The sequence below is a fragment of the Corvus cornix genome, chromosome 10 (genome assembly GCF_000738735.6).
Source record: "Corvus cornix cornix isolate S_Up_H32 chromosome 10, ASM73873v5, whole genome shotgun sequence".
Classification (NCBI taxonomy): domain Eukaryota; kingdom Metazoa; phylum Chordata; class Aves; order Passeriformes; family Corvidae; genus Corvus; species Corvus cornix.
This window is the reverse complement of record NC_046340.1, coordinates 17618035-17636372: the sequence shown is the minus strand read 5'-3', so window position 1 is coordinate 17636372 and position 18338 is coordinate 17618035. Positions and strand designations below refer to the sequence as shown.

The 18338-nt window shown below is 37.1% G+C and overlaps 1 protein-coding gene across 6 annotated transcripts in view; it reads left to right on the top strand.

Annotated features, from left to right (window-relative positions):
* The window catches only part of NRG4 (neuregulin 4), a 51075-nt gene that overhangs the window by 27338 nt on the left and 5399 nt on the right, over window positions 1-18338 (top strand). For all 6 annotated transcript variants that reach the window (XM_019293551.2, XM_019293550.2, XM_039557833.1 and 3 more), the window contains 5 exons: window positions 1420-1593; window positions 2583-2637; window positions 6599-6692; window positions 14321-14470; window positions 18196-18275. In XM_019293551.2, the coding sequence (XP_019149096.1) occupies window positions 2628-2637; window positions 6599-6692; window positions 14321-14470; window positions 18196-18275 (334 nt within the window). In that variant the 5' untranslated portion in view covers window positions 1420-1593; window positions 2583-2627. The remainder of the gene's footprint in view (window positions 1-1419; window positions 1594-2582; window positions 2638-6598; window positions 6693-14320; window positions 14471-18195; window positions 18276-18338) is intronic.

The window sequence follows — 18338 nt, the reverse complement described above, 5'->3', positions numbered from 1 at the left end:
TGCAATTGGATTTTTAGTTTCTGTGAGCATAGGCTACATCTGCATCTAGAGGAAGACTCAGTTTGGAAAATGCAAGGAAGGTGCACAGATGATCTTTGTGTTTCTAGTATGAACTCAGTGCACACAGGTGTAAGCGAGTTAGAATCGAGTTAAGCAACAATTTCTGCTGTAGTATTTCCTTTTCTTTAATATATAATCTTATTTTCTAATGAGATAGAGTATCCAATTTATTCTTTTTAGAACACTGATACATACTTGAACTTCTGTTCAGAGTGCAAGATCTCAGAGAAAAACATCTACTTCTAAATACATGATTACCTATTGATGTACTTTTCAGTCTTAAAAAAGTCAAAACTGTGAATGCTGTCAGCAACGTCTCTTTCAAAAACCCAAATTATGATACTTATTATCAGAACTTAAAAAATAAAAAGTTATGCTTACACATTGGTGAGGAAGTATTTTCACTCCCTCCTTTTGCCACCCCCTATTTCCTTTAATATGCAGGCAACAAAGTTTGAAAATAAATAATTAGTAGTCCCACAGCCTTCCTCAAGCTGTCTTGCTCTCTGCACTCTGCTTATGAACAATTTGTCGTACATGGAACAATTAGTCCTAGTCCCAAGAGCTGATTACTTGCATAGCACATCCATTTAACACATACATGCAGTAGAAAACTGTCAGCTTCCCCTAAAGGATTTTCTGCCAGATCACTGGATTTAAACATCTTCTGAAAAAGTTAAACTTACATCAGGAGCAGCACTAGGGATAGCGAGGTGCATACTGACAGTAGGATGAAGGAAAGGAGATGTGAGATCTCCTTTCTGCAGTAGCAAAACTCAAGGTATTTTGTCAGTTCAAGGATTCATATCCTAATTAAATCTGGTACAGGAGCTAGTCTGAAATTTAGGTTATATATCCTGTTTATATTTTATGAGAGTTATTGGATATTATAGAATTTTGTGGAGCTCTGTGAAAAGGGAAACTAAATGAACAAGGACTACTTGCTCCAATAAAACACGAATTTAAATCAGATTTTTGATGCCAGTGTAAAATATATGTATGATACAATTTATATGTACTACATTATGTGAGTATTTTGAATTCAGCAATAAACTCTAGTACTGGTAACCCTAGAAAAATATGCAAGTGATCCTGTGAGCATAACGGGGTGTTACCCTATTCTGTACTTGGCCCCTGTACACATGTTTGTCTTTGTTGTAACCTCACCCATACTGCACTATATGTAAATTTGAAACATTTTTAACAGCACATATAGAATCCAGATCTTGACTGCTAGAAAAACGAATCTCCAGGACGATTTATTTCTTTTTAAAACAGGATTTTAGTTCTGAAGTGACTCTTGTTCATTTGTTTCTTCGTGTCACATGCTATGTTAATTGTTCTTGGTTCTGTACACAGAGCAAAGCATATCTGTGAACCAGCTCAAGAGGACGCCTTTGGGTGGGGACCTTGCTGTTACAGCCCAGTATCACAGGGAACTGCCATTTCAGATTTTCTTGTATGGACAGGACACTTAAAAAGCTAGAGAAGCTACCTGAGGTCCCATGAAAACCAGAATCACCTACTTATAAAGTAAGTACAAATGCTTATACCTTTTGAAATGGACCTGTACAGAAAGTCAGATTTCTGTTAGTTAAAGCTGCAGTATAGGCAATTATTTCTCATAAAGCTGATAATTTATTTTATTTGATCATTTAATGGGGAAAAAAACCCCCATCTTTCTTCCAGTATGGGACAGTTTGCTTAAATATTTACTTTGCGTACACTCAGAAGAAAAAAGAGCAAACATGAAAAAATAAGATGATCTATTATGTTAGACTTGTTCAGTAACCTATTTGGTACAGTAAACCTTGACTATACCTAACAAGAAAACGGAATATAGCAAGGTTAGATGGTTATAGAGTTGGCATGTCTACAGAATAAGTTTCTTTTGGCAATGTCAGGTGAACATTGGTTTCTGTCCAGGCAGAGGATTTCTACTGTAGATTTTAAAAATCATTGTACAAGTTCTGGTAAATTCACAGCCTATATTACTAACTTCACCTGACATCCAGACATGAGGAACACTCAAGTGAAACACATGCTTGCCCTGAGAAATGACAAATTAGAAAGTTCTTTGTGGAATGCAAGAATTCTACCGCCAAGATCTTACCTGACTGAGTAATTAGCAGTCTGAGGAATGGTTCAGTTTCGTGCACTATCTTTCAAGGTGCATGTGTCAATCTAATTAGCTGTGCAGAATCAATCAGATTGCCTAAATGCATCAGATATTAGAATTCTGAATAAATATAGCAGTTTGAAAAAAGTATTCATTGTTTAAACATGCTTTAGTGTGAAGTTAGTTTTATTCTGCCTTCAGGGATCCACTAACTTGACAGCAGACTTGAATGTTTGCCATTAACTGTGAATTAATGGAACTTACATATAACAGTACATTACTGTCAAAGTGCAACAGATGTCTTAGCAGAAACACTGAAAGTTGCATTCCAATAGCTATTTCTTCAGGGGAAAAAGACACCAGGTTTAAAAATTACATGCTTAATTTACATGTTTGTCTTTAGGTGCTGTTGCCTCTGATCAAGAACAAAAATTGTTGTTGGAATAATATGCGAACAGGTAATTTCTTCCAAGTCTTTACTTGGATACATACACAGATATAATTAGAATTCATTAAAATTGCATTGATTTTGATAGGTGCCACTGGGATTGTCACAACTGCCCCATCGAGCTGCCATCCCTCACTAGTTTACCACCCAGTTGTACAAATTCTGTAAGAAGATATTTGCTTTGATCAATCCTAATATGTCACAGTTTGTGATTGACTAGTGTGCAGTCCAAAGTTGCTTACAAGTGAGGAAGCATGCATCAGCCCCCTTTTATCTTCTGTCAACATTTCCCACTCCTCTCTCTTCCTTTTTTGTGTTAGCAGTCTAGTATTCTAGCCTCTGGACTAGGCAAGACAGCTGAGTCAACATGTGGATTATCAAGGCTGGCTTGGCTCTTTGGGGTTAAGACGGTGTTGAGCCTGCATTTGTTTTTTCTTAATAGTCAGGACAGTCAGGTTACAAAAGTTTAAATGCACACAGACCAGATAGTTTAGGGACACAGCACTGTACCAGCTACTAGGAAGAAAATTAACTCTATCCCGGCTGAAATGAGAACGCCTGCATGTCCTCAAAAAGAACAATTAGGAGTAAGTGTATTTAGAAGCTGCTATTACCTCAGTCAATTTTAAGTATTCACAGTCTAGCATTAGAAAGAACAACCTCGTTTTATTCCTCTTCGCTTCATCCACCAAAATCCAACTTTTTAAAAAAGTGGCTTGTGTGACCTACTTCTCTTCAATCTCTCACATAGAAGGGGGTATCAAAATGTACATGTATATGTTACGTACAACATACATTGGTAGAGTTCTATTAATTTCAAAGCTATATCTTTTGTATTTTTTTAATTGCCCATCATCACTTGACTTGTTAAACTTTTCTATCTTGATTATAGAGTCTGACTGTAGTATACATTTGACTTTCAAAGCACACAATTTGCATTTTTAGATTAATATAATGTATTAACTTACCTCATGAAAAATCATAACACATTCACCAATGCTAATGTAATTGGGTTTTGGCTTGTATTGAACCCCTTCTGATTCTCCAGTATACTCTCTTGCATCACTGAGTATAGATTTAAAGGGATAAACGGGTGCTTTCACACTTTGCTGTCCATAAATACAGAACTGTAGCTTTGAAATTTGCTGCAAGCTACTGCATTTCAATACAGTAGGTGTGGAGTACAATAATACCTATTTTTGTATTGTAGCAAATTACAACTTGTTAGTAGTATTTTTTCCTAGTGTTAAAGCTTCCTGAATTTTCTTTTATTGTCTTTCATAATTCTAATATCTACTTTATACTGTGTTACTCTGATAGTTTTACTAATTAGTAGCAAAGTATTAATACACAAAATAGAACTAATGAAAAGCACAACTGGATGGAAAAAGGGGCACCTGATCTAGATGGACATAGAGGTTTCTTCAAGTTTCTCATTACTGCTAAAATTAAGGTTACCATTTTTCCCTTAGTATTGGAAGAAAAGTCTATCTCTAGAAAGAAATAGCCTATAGAAAAATTGTCTGTAATTACAATCAAAAAGGTTTCAAAGGCTTCCTAGGCACTTTTGTTCTCTCTCTCCACCTCTCTCACTTTTCTCTAATAGACCTAAGAGAAAGTGCCTGAGGTATTTTGCCAGAACAGAAATGTCTGGTTGGGCTGCAGAGCTGGTCCTTGATACAAAGATCACACCTTAACAGTGTTCATTCTCTCAAATGTCCCAAAGCCTCAATGACTCGAGGCATTTAGCTTTCTTCAGTACTCTGCCAGAATGCCAGTGTGGTACAGGTCTACTTCTGCATAAAGATGAAGAAAAAGAACCATAAGGAAGGATTTTAAGGAGGTTAGCAAATTCTCATTAATTCTCATGAGAGTTTCTTTGAGACCTTTCCACGAGCTGTTCAAAAGGATTTTTCTGCCAGGCCTACATTCTATCATCTTACTTTTCCATCTGGTAGAATTTCAACAATTAACTCTCTCAGACACTTAACAGAGTTGAGAGCAGGTCAAAGTTGAGAGTTTTGTTTTTCTCAGTTGATTCTTTAAATTGTATAGATATTCTGATACACTGTTGATGTGTTCAGTGCCCGCTCTTCATTTAAGGAAGGATGTAGCCTTCCACTGAATTACTCTCTCACAGGAGGTCCACTGTTACATTTGAATAGAGTAAAATCAAATAAGTTGTAGTTCTTGTTTAAAAATCTCCTTGTTTTTCTCCTGTTCCCATTTTATTCCTATTGCAGTGGTACAGTTACCCATACAAAATAATTTAAAGTCTTTTAATTGTGAACTTGCAGTAGACAAGCACAGAAAGCTTCCGAGTTAAAGTAAATTTCCATTTAACTTCTAACAAGGTAGGACAGAACACACATTTCTGTGCAACAAGGTCAAACATGAGCAATCTTTCCAGTCCTTCTCCTCTCCTCCAGCTTCCTAATTTATCTGCACACAGGCAAGAAGTTCCAGTTACCATTTGGATGCTGGCACTTTGATAAAAGGAACATGAAACTGAATGCCTCTTGGGCCGCGGGGTATAACTGTCTTCATCTTAAAATAATGTAAGGGCTTTCCTCACACTCCTACATCAGTATGCTGTCATAGAAATGGAAGAATGTAGGAAAAAAAGGGGAAGTGGAATTGCTAGAGCTGGCCTAGAGGAGAGCAGGATGCACAATGGTTTTGTTGCAGAGAGGTAGAAGTAGCTGAGCATTTCTGCCACTCTTAGAAAAGCCAGGCCTATTTTAGATACAAAGCTGTAGAAGGTCTCTCTAGGGTAGAATGTCTTACAGCCACACTTCTTACTTTTTTTTTTTCTGCAGGAGTAAAGGGGAATCTTAACTCTTTTTCTTGAAGGACAAATAAGAAAACTAAAATCTTGAGTCCTCTTAACTCTATGTTATGTATTCTATACATGTCTTCTATACATAAATAGTGACACAGCAGAATTCTTGTTTTCAGAACTTCTGGGAGAAATTACAGCAATAACACCTAAAGTGTGAGGTAACACATGATTCTCACCCTTGTGATGTCAGAAGACTGCTCTATTTTTGTTTTGATTGAGATACTGGGGTTTCATAGGAATGAAGAAATATATAAAAATATAGATGCATATATATGAAATGAGTTACTGATGCATTAAATCTGTCATAAATCTATTCAGCCCAACTTCCAAATTTAGACTGCTTTCAGAAAGAGTGAAGTGGTACAGTTAGATTTGCTTTTTTAAGCACAAAATGGACAAAGTGCTGCTACAAGTGCCAACATTAGTGTCCTGTATTTGGGGTGTTATTAGAATGCCTAATTATGCTTAACACATTAACAATTCATCTAAGAAGCCTACTGAGTTAGGAAAAAGCCTTTTTGAGATCTGTGGAAATTATATTGTAGCCAGCAATCCTCTACATAAGTCACTGCTTGCAGGCTGTCTCCTGGTTTGGCCATTGAGAATTGGGGTGGGAAAACCTGGTGGTGTCCCAGAGCGCTGTAATTCAGCTTTAATGCAGCCCAGACCAGTCTCAGAATGTCTTGGCCCACACCTGAGACTATTCTGGGTGCATCTGTACTGACTGACTCTCCTGCAGGAGCTAGTTAAGCTAAAGATAGTTCGTGCTACTGGAACAGGACAAACCAGACTTCACATAGGTCATGTGAATCACTGTACTCCCTATGGTGAGTGGTCATGAAAGGCAAAGGAAGTGATGGAAAATTCAAAAGTGCCTCTCACTGCAAGAGAAAGTTTGATTTATTCATCTAATTTAGGTGTTTCATGTCAAATATGGTGATAAATTGGTGATCTTTTCTGCATATTGTTACATGAAACAGTTCTGGAAAATAGTGCTCTGTGTTGCTGGCCTGGAAGGAAAGACTATACCTTTTTTGTTCATAGGGTGGGTTTTTTTGTGTGGTGGTTTGTGGTTTTTGGGTTTGAAGTCTCTATTTTTCTCAGCGTTTGTTTTGGTCTTACTTTTAAGATCATGAAGAACTCTGTGGCACCAGTTATGGATCTTTTTGTCTAAATGGAGGGATTTGTTATATGATTCCTACTGTATCCAGTCCATTCTGCAGGTCAGTGAAACTAAAGTTTGTGTGTTTAAGTATTGGACAGTAGCTGTCTAAAGATTATTTTTCCATTTTGTTTCTTTAAGAAATCACTGCTAAAGCATTATCTAAAAGAAAATGCCAATTAGCTATTGCTCACCTTGCTTACAGAGACATGACAATATGAGAAAAACGTATGCATACTTGGTGTATACTTGCTTGGCAGGTGCAACAGTATTCAGTTACATATGCATTCAGGATTATATTTTGAGCCACATTTCCTCATTAGAATACAGAAAGAACAAAATACCCTTTGCCTCATCGAATATAGACTGTGGGAAAGGCATTCAGAAAGGCAAAGTACATTCCCAGTTTTTCTTACAAATTAATTATATTGCAAAAATTTTTGTAACATAAAATGGACTAACCCAAACAAAATGCAGAGACACAAAAAATAATATAATCTATTAAGGGGGAAAAAAGAATGTAATTCAAGACTTACTGTGTTCTTCGAATCTTGCTGAAATACTCAAAGGGCAGCTTCATAGTAACAGCCAAAGACTACTTGATAAAGAAACATCAAGGCAGCAAATACAGGTACTTCTTACACCACTCTGTAACAGAACCGTTCTTCCTTTTGAAGCCCATGTAGCAAACTGGAAAGGAAGCACTTCCTGGTTTCACATGAGGATACATATCTTGCATAAATACTGCCCTATCTTTTTATTCTTTGATTTACCAAGACATAAGATGCAAAATAAAACTCTATTTTTCATGGCCCTGCATTTACTAATTCTGAGTTATCATTCATCAAAATAAATTATGGTTGATACAATGGGTTTGCTTAACAAAAAAATAGGCATTCAGACAAATATTACATACACTTAAGGATATTACCTTTTTTATCTCCTGTGGCAACTTCTGTTCCCTCTTCTATCTTGAGCTACAACTCATGATAACTGGATAAAACAGTTGAAGAAGGAAACAACATATTTCCCCAGATGCCTAATTAAAATATTACTTGCTTTTTTTTGGGACAGTTCAACTTAAAATTCAAGCATGTAAACTCATTTAGTTAGACAGGGAGAAAAGAGGCAATTTTGTGGTAAATGCTCATTGGAAAATATACGCAGCATATCACTGTCATTGTTCAGTGTCACAATGAATCAGATCCAGAAGTGAGATTAAAGCTCTGAAGTGCTGTATGATGATGATTTATTCTAACTCCTAAACCTTGCAAGCTTATGCAATATAAAATGAATACTACACAAAAAGTATAACATTTTGAAATACATGTTGGTTTTTTCTAGAAGGAATCCTGTATTATTGTACATAAATGAAAAATGAATGGTTAAACTAAATAACAGCAGTTACACAATTTCAAAGCACCCTCTCAACTACTGCTGGACTGTGTAACAAGGAAGATAGATGTATTTGATGCAATAACTATAAATATGAAGTAACAAATACTCAGAACAATTCATTCTTCAGGAGCACAAACTAGTCAGCATAGATAATTTCCACTTTAACAGCTCCAAATGAAGTAATTTTCAATTCAGGTACTATAGGATTTTATAATCTGCTGAAGCAGAAAAGTAACATCTTAAGAGCATTTCTGGTGTACTCAGGCAATCTTGTTGCATTTAAATGATCAACTATTTTTTTTTGTATCTAGTGGTTGATTATGAAGTTAGATGGGTTTAAATAGCAGCATTCTATTTAAGCACATCCTCATTCTAAGCATGTTCCTTAATCAGTCAGAGAAGGCTAATTATAGATGAGAAAGGTTTTGTTTACACACAGATATCTTCGTAATCAGCAGTGATGTGAATAGAAACAACAGAAAAAATGCATCACTATTCAGCAGAATTCAGAAAATATTTGGTGCTTTGGAACCTCATGACTGGCATCATCACACAGTTGCGCAGTTTCTTTGATGAAGGTTTCTGCCAAATCCCACCCAAAGCTCCCCAGTATTCTCAATTGATCATCTCCCACTGAAAGAAAACTCAAATCACTTTTAGAATCAAGGGCTGAATGATTGTTAATTAAAAGGAGGAGATGGAGAAAGAACAGACTAGCAAACTGTAAAAATACCTTAGAACACATTTGCCTTGACATGGTACTTAGTTACACAAATGTGTTGAGCTAAGCAGGGTTAGTCCAGATTACCCTATGCAACATCACTGGAAGTAATTTCACCACGTGACTAAGAAAAATCCATCATTCTTTAGAACTATGTTTTTTAGCATGATAACAAATTAATAGCTGCTGTTTACCTTCGGGATTCCAGTTATTTTTATCATTCAGAAACAGATATATACAAGGTGGAGATTTAATATAAACAAAACATTAGTTGACCTCCCCCAATGTGCAACAGTAGCAGATTTTAAATACAGCTGATGTGTGTTAAAACATGAGGTTGCTCAGCTGCCATCTTCCCTCATTGCTTTTCTAACAATGAGTTAATGTTCTCAACAGCAAAAGGCACACCTGTCACCATAAACCAGATGAGCTTCAAACCCAGGAACACTCAAATGAACTAAATAAACAGGCAGCAGGACAGAGAAGGATGGAAAAGCAGCTGTCTCAGGTGTATCATGAAACACAAGGCTGAAAGGTGTTTGCCTCAGCACTTGATGCACAGCTGTCCCATAATCATTAACACACTGCAGAATTTAAGTGAAGATTTTGGTTTCTGAGGGGAAGCTCTGGCACTCCCATTTTTTCTTACACTTGGCAGACTTCTGAGGGCATTCTTTGTGTATTTCAAGCAAAATACAGATGGTATAAGACAACACACACAGAGCTCTTCTTCGGAGGGCAGTACACACAAAAATTACCAGTGAATGCTCTCCTTTTGGGAAAGGGATCATACTCTGCAGAGGGCTAAGTACTGCAAGAGACACAGGCAAGCCTTGCAAATTCCTCCCTGGAATTCCTGTCTGTCTTTTCAAGGGTATCTCTGATTTTCCCCTCCTTTGCTTCTATCCTAACAGAATCTCTCCTCCACCTTTCCTATGCTAATCCAGTAAATCCCATGCAAATTCCTTCTACCACTATGTGTATATTCCCTCCTTGCCTGGCTCTCTGTGATGGGCCCTTCATTCCCCATTTCAGATATCCCCACAAGTCATACACTTGCTGTGCTGTCAGCCTTCAGAATATGCACCCAGCAAGTTACCAGGAAAGGGCTTCCCACTCATTTGGGTTTTTCTTCTTTCTCTGCCTCCAAAAATACACTTTCATGTACCTCAGGCTCTTCTGAAAACAAACTGTCCAATTAGTATTTTTAAAGTCATTTTTAGCTTGAAAGATAGCAACAGAAGTTAGAATACACACCAAAAATATAGATAAAAAGAATCATTAATTAAGATTTATTTTTAATGGGACATAAAATATAAAATGCAACACTATCTTATGTGTTTGAAAACTATCAGTAATCAGAATTAATATAACTGCCAGATATGGAAAAGCTTGCCATATAAACACATAGCTAAGGGACTTTTAGGGAAGAATAACCCATTCTTTCAACTTCTCTCCAGTGGGAACATTTTATTTTATTCTCTGTGTATAGAGAGTAACAGTTTTGAAACTCCTCTAAATGCAAAACTTTTTAAAAAGCTGCTTAGGTGTCCAGTTAACTTTGCCATTGCTTATTCACTTTGGCTTTAAATTCTTTTTCATACTTACTAGATGTTCTTGGAGCTGATTTTGACGTTATCAGCCATGTGATCTGAATTGCATTGACAAGCAGATAATTTCTCAGCTTTTTCTGCTCAGAGCTTTGTATTTACATGCAAGTAGTTTTCATACCAAGAAGTATCCAGGATTTTCCTAACTAAGGGAAGACAAAATGAAAACTAAAGTCAACACCCTGATAGTATAATGCAAAACAGTGAGAATCTGTGTGCATATTTGACTCAAATTCTACTTCCTGCTTTTACAGTCTGTCAGATACTTCCTTATGATGTCCACCTTAAAGTCTGGCAAAGGAAGAAACTTTACCTTCTTACTAAATCACAGTGCTATAGGATCATTTCCACTGTCCCACAAGCAGCATCTCAAAGGAGACAGCAGTAACACCTGTGTTACTGCAAGGCTGTTATGCTTTATGGTTTAGTTACTAATCAGATTGTAAAGGATCAATGTAATTTCAGACCTGCTGGTCATCTCCTGACATCTTATCCAATGCACTCTATTTTCTTCCACCTTACATTGATGCTGACATGATTAATACCCTAAGCTGAAAGATTCTATGGATTTCTTTCCATATGCTGGTGTTTTGTCTGGAGCTTCTATAGTACTTTTGTATACAACAGTTAAGGCTGGCTCGTGTCATCTGACAAGAGGTGTGGGGGTGTGTGCACATGTGTGCAGGCATCTAGGAAAGCAGAAATCTGGATGCTATCTGAAAGTGGAAGGTTTTAGTCACAGATTTTCCTCAAACATTGAAGACTGCTGTCTTTCAACTCCGATTGAATTAGAAATTCTAGAGGGGGAAAGACCTTTTGTCCATTTTAAAAATCGACTTTGGAATGCTGCATAGTAGAACCATTTAAAGGCAGCACCCAGGACATGCAGAAACAGCAGATTAACAGCATGCAGGTGATGTGCAACACCAACACCTGTCCCAGTGAACACAAATTCAGTAAGTGTAACTCTCCCTTACTACAGCCTGCACCAGACTCCTCTGGGTTTTGCCCCAATTCATTCAAGTGCAGCTGCACGGTGCCTGCCGTGTCAACAACTGCTCTTAACTTGTGCTCTACTTTTAGGCATCTGTTATAAACAAGATAAACTATGAGTTGCTACTGGCTTCTAAGGCTGTGTACAGTAAGACTGACTGCCTCTAGGAGACACTATATAGACACCATCATTCTGGATTATGTTCACAGCCCACATGCTTGTTAGAGACTATGTTTCTGTCTTGCTTGCAGTCACTGCATATGTAACTCCACTGAAATTATTAGAGCTTGGTTAGTGCAACAGGATAAGCAGGTCTTCTGAGTGAATTCCACTAATGGTAATTACTGAAGTCTGCTTAGTTTCTTTCTCACCTATTTTAGCAAAGGACTTGCAGAAGAAACCTTTCCTGGTTGTCTTAAAGCATCAGTTGCTTCTATCTTTAACATAGGCCTTTACCTATTTGTATATCAGGAAAAGTGACTTCATAAAAGCCTGTTCAAACCAGTATTTGAACATCTGGATTTTCAGAAACACCCTAACTGTAGCACAGCTTGGTCTCATTAGCTATAATTTTATTATTTAAATGTAACCCAGAGATACCTCATCCTAATTTTCCTGTTTCTATGAAAACCTACATAATTTTATATGACAGCATTTTCTACATAGCATGGAATCACTTTCAGCAAGTGTGTCAACAGGTCAGCCTAGAGAAAGTGGATGAGTAGTTTTGCAATCCCTAATGCATTGCTCACAGTTAAACAGATACTATCAAACTAGCTAGTCATGTTTCTACAACTTGTTTTTGTTACAACCAGGCAGAATTAATAGGTTCAGCATCCAGGGTGTTTTAAGTTTGGCATGTGCTCTTTTAGTATAGGGTTTTTTCTCTTTGCTATAACCTTGGATTCATATCACTGTAGTTTTCCCCTCATCATCTTAGGCCTTCAAGCTCTTTTCCCTCTTAAAGACTTGTGACTACCTTAAGCATTTGGTTCTGTTTTCTGTTTAGTAAGAAGTGCTACAATCTTAGTGACCTTTTTGCTATGCTGTCAACACATTCCCAATTTTTTCCTACACTCTTTTGCAGAACATGAATACAGCTTCCATGCACTGTTCACACCAACTCACTCTACTGTATCACAACAGTTCAGTAACCCCCATCCTTTACCTGATCCTGTATGCAACTCTCTGCAGCTACAACTGTCTTTTCTTCCTCCTGCTTCATTTTGCTCTTTAGGGTACTGACTTATTCCCTTTATACTCATTCTTTAGAACTTTTCCATGAGCCTTAATTTGATGCCAAAACCTTTTTTTTTTCTTCCTGTATCATTTTAGTCTTGCATTATTCTCCAGTTTTCATTGCTATTCAAGAATACTCCTATGAATTTCTTATTCCATTTTCTGTCCCTGTTACTCTATTCAGCTCTCCAAAGCATTTCTCTCTCACTTGCTAGAGAACAATACCCCACTCAAACTACACTTCTATTCTTAAAGTATTCTACAGTATTTCAGAAATAGGCCACTGAAAAGCCACTACACTTAAAATAAATATCTGGAACATTATCTCAAGCAATCAGAGCAGTCTGCCTACCCTTGCTTCTCCCAGCAGTGAAACATCATGACTTTGAAAAGTCTCAGATTGTCCTTAGTAAATGGTGTCTACTTGATCAGTTGCGTAGCTTTAATATATGATGATAATTAGATGTCTTTTTTTAGCATCTAAATCTTCCTTTGTATTTCCAAAGATAAAGAATTAAAATAAAAGGGTAGTAACTGTTTGTGCAGTGGTTTAGGCTAGCAGTACTGAAATACTGGTCCATAACCTACAGAAACTGTAGTGGGAGTAACATCAGGCATCGTGGCAGAAAACTCACAGGGATCCTTTGGTCTTAGATATGCTAAACATTCTTCTCCTGGCAGTTCCTCCCCACTCCACCTTCTTATCTCTCATCTGAAATTATACCTTGCAGCTGCCAATGGCAGTTGAGAACTTCAAGTATGTTGCAGAGTTTAGCCCATTTTTCTCAGCTGGAGCCTGAAATTGCTTATGTCACAGATTATTATGACTTCAGTGCCAGAAATAGCAAGAAGGAGCAAGATCTTTAGTAATACAAATAGAGAGAAGCAAATTTACATACATAAAAAATACATGCAGAATGTAGATATTAAAAGAAGTGCTTTCCATTTTCTGTAATGAAATCAATTCCTTAAGAAAACTTAGCAGAATAAGTGCAAAATACATAACAAATGAAGAATAGTTTAGCTTCAACCTACCTATTTTTGACTGAATATGAATTACTAAACCATTAATTTTATTTATTTTTAATAAAATATCATACCATTTAACCATGGTAAAATACCATATTCATTTTAATCCTTTCTTCGGAGGAAGTTTTCAGAAGCTCAGTGCATAAAATAAGCATAATAGAGAAGACTTTTACCTAGGTCTCTCCAAGACAGGGTTGTTCACCAAGCCTGTAACATGTCCTGGCATGAATTGTTACACTGCATAAACTACTTCCACAATTTGAGCTGTACTGTGTCTCAATGAATTCCCATTTCCTTGATCTCTTTAGCTGACAGTACTATCTTCAACAAAGGAAGCCAGAAAGTTACCCGAAATGGGGAAAAGAAAGCATGATTACTGTGTGAGAACCAGTGGGATGACACAGTTAACACTAAAGAAGTAGGCTTAATTTATTAATTCTGTCAGTGATGAATATACTAAACTTAATATAGAAAAGCAGTATGGACCAGAATGTAAACTTGATGCCCAGCATGCCTAATTCCCTTTGTTCCACAAATATGAGGTGAGAGGAAATTCTGTAAGGAAACTTGCTATGAAGCAAATATAACCTTTGAGTTGTGTCATAACTGTGTCATGTTTTCTATCCAGAAGAAGCCTTTGTGCTTTTCATCATAGATGACAAGCTACCATCTAATCCAAATACAACTTGGTTTCCCAGGTGTATTGAGAATTACACAGGAGCTCGTTGTGAGGAAGTTTTACTGCCCAGCATCAAGTCCCAAACAAAAGGTGACCTGTTCGCAGCTTTCTTGGCTTCCCTTCTTCTTCTAGGAGTTCTTGTAATTGGAGCATTCTACTTCCTTTGCAGGTAAAAGTGATTCATAAGGCTGAAGCTATTCAATCAAGTAGAAATTTCTTCTGGTAATCATGTACTAATTATTTGAATGTAAAAGTATGTAATGAATTATCCATAAGGTTGTATGGTTATTCAACATAACGAACGTGGATGTCTCAACTTGTTGCTTGTAATATTTACTTCCTAGCTTGAAGTTTTCTCGGTGTCATTTCTAAGCTATTACTTACAGTTGCTTTGTAAAAAATACACATAGTACACCCATATCTGAGATTTTACAGTCTATCTAGAGTTAGTGCTAACATTTTAAAACATTAGTCTACCTTATGTTGTCCAAAGACTGAGAAGTAGAAGGAAATTAACAAAGTGCTTAGGGATCAGAAACTGTTCCTACTGAACTGGCAATCAAAGCAATTGGTGCCATTAGCTCCTAATTCCTCTACCACTCTTGGTCTAAAAAAGAAAACTAAGGAAAGAATGAAATTGAAGAATACTTCCAGGCAGATGTTTACTAGCATTTAGGACAAATCAGAGAGCTAACTAATTTGTCCAGGATGATCCATGTTTGAGTAGAAGGAAAAATGTCAGTGCTAGACAGCAAGTGCTGCAGGGTTGGTTTTAGTAGCATTTTAGACATATTAGGACTTGGAATGAAAACACATAAGCAGTTACTGGGATTGAGGCAACTATTTGATGCTGTACATATATCACCACACTTAACACCAAATCCAAACAAACTTATCATTTTCATCTGCAATGCAAGTCAACTTCCTATGTCCCCTCTTTAATTTTAGAGTACAGCACTTTTTGTAAGAACTCATTTTGTCTTATACCATTAACATGTGTTTATGCATGTCTATGCCTGTATAAGGCAACTAATACCCCCTGTAATTCTTTGCCATCACAGACTTGCAGCCTCTTTCTTTTCTCCTATACTGCATTTCTCCTTGGTTATGATAACCAAAGGTTCTTGCAATTCTGTTCTTTGTGCTCCCATGGTCACATTGCCAAATCAACCTTTCTGATCTGTGCCTTTCAATGAGCGACCTTTGGAATAGCTGGTCTAGTTTTACCTCAGCTGCTGTCATGGAAACCCAATGAATGCCAGCTTCTCCCACAGCTGAATGTATTTAGAAGAGATAGAGAGCATTTGATAAAACACTTGGTATAAAAAACCCCCTTGTTGTAAAGGATACCCCCCACATTAGCAATTTTAGTTAAATTAATCCTGCTTAGTCATGGAATGCCACAGCGGCTGTTTGCTAAAAATACTTGCAAATTATTATAAAGTTATTAGAACAAAATACAGCTTTAACTAACTTAAGAAGAAAATCATTCAAGTCTCATAGAGATACAGACAGTATTTCTTTAGAAATAAAATTTTCTCTGAGAAAAGGAAAAAAAAGTCTTCAGAGAGTAATGTGTTAGAAGATCCCTTTTCTCTCACATACAGTAAAATTAGGGGAAAGCTGGAGACAATCTGTTGAGTTTTATGGTCCAAGTACAGAAGCTTAGAGTGACAGCAATGACAGGTCTGTGCAAGTTCTTTTATTAGCTGGAACCTCAACTTCTCTTTACTCAAGCTTTACCTAACTGGCAGAACAAGTAGTAGTGCCTCTTTATTAGCAAAATAAGAAGGGCAACAACTCATAACATAGTTGCCCTTGAACCCTGTCTTATATACCAGACTAACTTGGGAAATCTCATAAAACCATTATCAACTTCTTTAGTACAGATAAAAAAATCTAACTGGCTAAAAATTATCTTGTCTTACCTTTACACTCCAGAGGCTGATGTAGGATGATCATCTGCTAGAGAACTCATCAATAAATGAAACACTTTACATCTGTAAGTCCTTATCTCTTGGCTGAAGCGACCAACATGTGAGGAGTCTCAAGTGGATACTTTAATCTACTCCCCTCTTTTCAGCTGAGTGAATGAGGATTATTGCTAAGAGCTGTCATTAATCTAGACTTTTTTTCTCAAACTTGATGTATCACCTCTATCTTAGAAGAGGGTGGAACTAGAGCTTACAAGGGTTAGCTGAGAGGTTGCATCATCTTTGACTTGGCCTCCTGACAGGATATATTAAGTTTAAAATGTTAAGAGACATACTGTGCTAAAGTTTCCACTATTCCACTTTATTAACAAAGACATTTGATCCACAATCAGAAAGCAGGAAGTCTTTTCCCTGTGTTAGCAAGCCTCTCCATGGGTCTTTCAGCAGAGGGTTCTAGTGGGGTTTTAGTATAAACAGTAATGTAATCTGGAGGGGTGCAGAAGAGGAGATACTAATCGAAGTTCAGGACAAGGAAACTGAATGCCTAAAATGATACATCAAATCTTTTGGAATGTAGGAACTTAATGCTCTACTCTCTTGTTCTGTATCATCACTTGTATCTCCCTTCCTTACCAAGTTTTCTTTCGCTCAGGCTTGGGGCAGATTTGGGGACCAAGCATGTGCAAGTGCACTTAATGCTCCCTAGAAACAAATCCATTCAACATACAAGGGTGGAGATAAAGGGTTTCATTGCTCTGCTTATAAAACTAAATCATAATTAACAGTGAAAGTAATCCATAAAAGAGTAGGGCTGCATATGAAAGCTCTGGGTGAACAGGGGGAAATAATTCTCCTTTTACATTTAGCTGAGTCATCACATTTTTATCAGCTGATGATTTATTTTTTCCAATCCACAGAGTGCCTGGAGGCAGGGCAAATGCAGATCTAGCTGCTCTCCATCTAGAAACACCCCCCCCACCCTCTCCAACAAACAGTACTGATAAAGCCTGTCCTTCTGACATGGGCAAAACAGGAAAGGAAGTGTACAAAAATCCCTGCTATTACACTGGTACTGAGGAACAAATGGCATATTTTGCTTCCAGCAATTCACCTATCAGACCAGGTCCATCTGGTCTTCTTCCTCCAGAAACATATTGTACGAGGGTTACTGGAAGAAGAAGAAAGGTAGCTGATGAGAGTAGATGCCACGAGCCAGCTTTTCTTTAAAAGCTATAGAGAAGCCTAAATGCCACACATATAGCTCAGAGAAATAGAGCAAACCCTAGGGAAAACTAAGATAAATCTGCAATTCATTTCTATATTTCATCGTAAGTGCATGCTGAAATGCCAAACTACCTGTAAGGTAAGTGTAATATTGATGAACAGGAACTCAGCCAGCCAAAACAACAGAGTCTAGGAATAAAGCCATTTAAGCTGTCCAAGACAACAGACTTTGTGGAGGTGTTATATCACCACATGACACAAACTGGACAGAACAGAAAATAGCTCATGACTCTTCTCAAGCGAGCAGGTATCTGATTACTATCAAAAGAAAGGAAACTAGACAGCAAGTGATCAGCTCCATTTACAAGATTTGCTTCTCCTCAACAAAGTGCAGAAAATTTCACATCATTTCCAAACACTAAGAGAATTGATAAATAATTACGTGCTATTTACTAATTGTTTAAATAAAGACCTGAGAAATCAGACAAACAGGAACATTACCTTCAGGAGAGAAGCCATGTAGTTCCAAATGCTGTACTGCCCTCTGTTCTTCTCCCTCGAATACATGCTTCTCAAAATCAATGAGTATTAATTAGAAAGTAATTGGAGAATATCCGTGTCACTTTTTTCAATGGAAACATCATTCCATTAATTTGTCTCTTCCCTGATAACTTTTTTCACTCTCTATTTTTTTTTTCTCTCTTTCTGTTGTCTCTTTTTTGTTTCTTATGGTCAGGAAAGTTTCCATTCCAAGGACAAGTTCTTCAGAGTGTGGTGCCAACCTAGTTGAAACTACAAGCAGCAGTGGCTGCAACAGTGAGTACAGTTTAAAATTAAATGACCAGACTCCACAAGGAAAGTGGGAGAGGAAGTTTTTTT